The sequence below is a fragment of the Montipora capricornis genome, chromosome 2 (assembly GCF_036669925.1).
Source record: "Montipora capricornis isolate CH-2021 chromosome 2, ASM3666992v2, whole genome shotgun sequence".
NCBI classification, from domain to species: domain Eukaryota; kingdom Metazoa; phylum Cnidaria; class Anthozoa; order Scleractinia; family Acroporidae; genus Montipora; species Montipora capricornis.
The window spans coordinates 32,161,048-32,164,780 of NC_090884.1; the positions used below are offsets into that span (position 1 = coordinate 32,161,048).

At 42.5% G+C, this 3,733-nt stretch overlaps 1 protein-coding gene across 2 annotated transcripts in view; it reads right to left on the reverse strand.

Annotated features, from left to right (window-relative positions):
* Positions 1–248: 248 nt before the first annotated feature.
* The window catches only part of LOC138018274 (alpha-tubulin N-acetyltransferase 1-like), a 12,602-nt gene continuing 9,117 nt past the window's right edge, over positions 249–3,733 (reverse strand). Inside the window, exons 9-11 of one of the 2 annotated variants that reach the window (XM_068864948.1) lie at positions 3,375–3,654; positions 1,959–2,255; positions 249–1,009 (exon numbers count right to left, since the gene is read on the reverse strand). In XM_068864948.1, coding sequence (XP_068721049.1) covers positions 742–1,009; positions 1,959–2,255; positions 3,375–3,654 — 845 coding nt within the window. In that variant the 3' untranslated portion in view covers positions 249–741. Of the gene's footprint in view, positions 1,010–1,949; positions 2,256–3,374; positions 3,655–3,733 lie in introns of both variants that reach the window. The other variant, XM_068864946.1, reaches the window with a different exon arrangement.

The following is a 3,733-nucleotide window of genomic DNA, read 5'->3' on the forward strand; positions in this document are numbered from 1 at the left end:
GGTTTATGTATATTGATCTTCTCGATAATCAAAAAATTCCAGCGAGCGAGGTCCGGCAAAAACCACTCAACTCACAGCCCTGAGGCATGCAATGCAATGGTTCCAGTAGGTAAACATCAATCTTTTTACTAACATTAACTACTGCATTCTGCACCAACCATGGGCGAAAATAGGGGAAATAGGAGATTCTCCCCGAAAACCAGAAGAAAATAGAAAAAACTTGGGACAACAGGAGAAAAACGAGGAGCTTCACAACCTTACGCTTTATTATGACCTACAAAAAACATTAATTTTGACGCGTCACCCAAAGTTATCAGTTTTTTTTTGTTACCGCGCCATTTGCAGCGTGTTGTATATGGGTTTAGCTGCCGGGCCCCATTTATCTTCATCCATGCTCTCTATGAAAAAAGTGTCTGTGACTAAAGAAGTCAACTAATAAAGGTCTATAGAGATTTGTCTGACTTATTCAATATTGCTTAAAACGGAACTTGAATAACTGGACAGCATTTTCAGAAAGCAATTAACTTTATCAGAATACCATGGAAAAAGTTGCCATGGGTTTTCACACGTTAAACAACGCGTCTTACATGGATTCGAAGCTCTTTACATTAACAGCTTGCATAGAAAGTGAATTTGTACAAAGAAACACTCTAATAACTACGCCCTTAAAAATCACCGGCACGAGCAAGTTTCATTCTATTATTAGTATTTAATTGTATCAAAATGTAATTTAATTTTTGCTCAAAGAGGATGATGTCGATTTGTGTTCTTCCTAGTGCTCAAGGACTTATCAGATGTCGATTCAGGCTTTGTGTACGTCGGTACCCCAAAAATGTTCCACGAAGTTCCTAAGAAAGGTGGCCGGCGCTCACCGAAGCTGGCTTTAAAAAGTGCATCGACAGAAAAGCTTCCCGTTGAATTTACTCTACTTGGAGCTGGCATTGTTTCTGCGATTTGAGTGTTGGCAGTGTTTGGGAACTGGTCCAGTTCATTCCTGGCTTGTGGCAACCTGGTAAAAAGCAAGGCAAAAGGACATTACGAGAAAATAACAAGGTGAAAACACTAAAGTTTGTCACTTCGAAGCAAGTTCTTCTCACTATGCTAGGATTTTCCTCATATTTGACCTTGCCCTCCTCATTTTGCCCGCAAGGAGGGTCTTCCGTTGAAAATGGTCCCTATATTTCGACCGCGCGCCATTTCAACGGAAGAGCCTGCTTGCTGAAGGCTACTCCTCGTGCAGTTCACATCACTAAATTGCTTTCATCCACCAGTTTGGACAAATAGAGGTGATGGATGACCTTGATCTGTGATATGAAAATCCATTGAAACCATCCTTTGGAACCGAACAACTTAGAGGCATCGGCTCTGACAGTCATGATGCGATTTACTCACTATAATTTTCCTATTTGAAAAATCACTTCAAAAGCCAATCCGCGAATCGGTTTTCTCGCTGAAGGCGTCACGGCGTTTTCCAAAACAGGAACTACCTAATTTTATCATGTAAAGTTCTTTTTGCTCCATGCATGAAAAGTGCTAATTTTCTACACTGTGAACGAGCAAGGCATTGCAGACAAACAAAAGTCGAACGCTTAAATATAAAAAACTTGAGAACTTTTAACAATAAAGCCGTTTTAATGCAAACACACTGTGCTAGATATCCTTTCTCAAACCCCAGGGCGACCACTGAGCCCTTCAACAAAGAAACAGCACCTACGCTGTTGTCCTAAAGCACTCGTTCGGTAGCTGAGCTCATTGGTTCGGTTAAAACAATCACGTAAGTGAAAACCACACAATGATGTGCTTCCTGACTGGACAAAACGCTTTTTGCAGTCTGATAACATCATTTCGCGGTTTAGTGTTTGAAGTGACTTTCAAAAGAAAAGCAAAATAACAACACTCGACATTGAAAAAAAAACTAAGAACAAATATCATAGTGGGATTAAAAAAACCTATTTAACTGTTTCTGTGGTTCCTGCAGTGCAGAGGGCTTCTTCCTTGTCACCACTTGATCCCCAACAAATGGATTTTCGGATGAAGTTACATGCAGTGATCTAATTCTTCCACCACTGTTGCTCCTGGAAAAGCCGATGTTATTATCAGAACTCGTGACCATCGCTTCATCGATGCTGTTCGACTTGGCAATACTCGCTGACACTCCTCGGTTGGAGTGCCGGCTGTATGACGTAGCGCGAGCGGCCAGTCCACGTGATGCGTTGTAAGCTTCGGATCGTGCGTGATTGGTCGCTTCGGTGTTTCTAGTGTTTCACGAAAAAAACCACAAATTTCAGAACCACAATTGTTGATTCGAGGACTAAGCAGTCTTACCCGGACTAAACTTTGCAGATGAAAGGTAGCTCATAGTTTTGACAACCAATGCATGATTCGTTGTAGTAGTTTCTTAATCATTTTATGACATGAAAATAACCAAATGTTCCAATATAAAGACGTTTTTGAGTCGGGCAGCCCAAGTCCTAGTGTAGCGATTGGCTTTGGGGATGTGGTAGTCTGTCGAAACATTTAGATCAAAATGTTGGAGCCCAAGTTGTCTGTTGTGTCTAACAATGATCAGTTGTCAGTATGATATCACGCTTTCGGTCCGACAGACGGAAACTTGAAAGTCGAATTTCTGAAGAGAAAGGTTAAACAAACAGATTACATCTTGCCGTGCGTCTGTTCAGAAATTGAGAGCTTAACCACCCGACGTTTTGAGACGCGACGGCAACCGGAAATGAGCTGTTTTCCCTTTTAACTTGCCTTGACACAACCACATTTTTATAGCTAAGTATCCTTTCGCCATTAGAGATGATTAATTTTAAAATCTGGGAGACATGACCGTCCTGGCATGCAAAATTTTCCCTTCCGTTTGCCGTCTGCGTCCGCGTCCCTACCAGGGAGCTTAAGCACGTGCGTTTTTGAGACGCGGACGGAAACCAGAAGTGAGCTGTTTTCCCTTTTGACTTGTCTTCACACAACCACATTTATATCGCTAAGTATCTTTCCACTATTAGAGACCATACGTTTAAAAATCTGGGAGATACCGCTGTCCTGGCGTGCGAAATATTCACTTCCGGTTGCCGTCCGCGTCTCAACAACGCGCGTGCTTAAGCTCCCTAGTACTTAGAACACAGATGACGTCAAAATGTGGTAAAAACAAAAAAGTGGCAACGAGGCGATAGCCGTGTGTCACTGATGTCCTTATCACATTTCGACATCATCCGTGATTTATTACTGAACAGACAAGGCAACATGGAGTATATATTTTTTGACGGAATAAGTTTTCGCTTAATTGACTTGTGCGGCTGCAAACGCTACCGCTGCAATGCCTCAGTTTGAGATTTTCCCGTAGACACCTGACAAGAGGCAAAAGCCCCTACCCTAACTCCAATTCCATTGCAGCGGACCTTCTCCCAGCTGATGAACCACGGGAGCCGGGAGCAGAGTTTCGAGAAGAAGGCCTGGGTACAAGATGAGGAATGTTAATGTGTTGAAGGGAGTCATTTATCCTGAGCATGTCGCTTGCTGCTTCTTCTTTGCTGTGTGTACTATTGTTTGATACTGACGAAAGCCGTCGATCACTGTTTGGTCGAGTTGAGCGTTGACTGCTTGAGGCTGACGGACGTCTTCGTAACGGAGGAGGCTCACTAACACTTTGGCCTGTTCGCAAAAAATAACAGTAACAAAGCTTCAATCTTGGACAAAATAGAATTAGAAATTAGACACTCCCTTCTCCGTT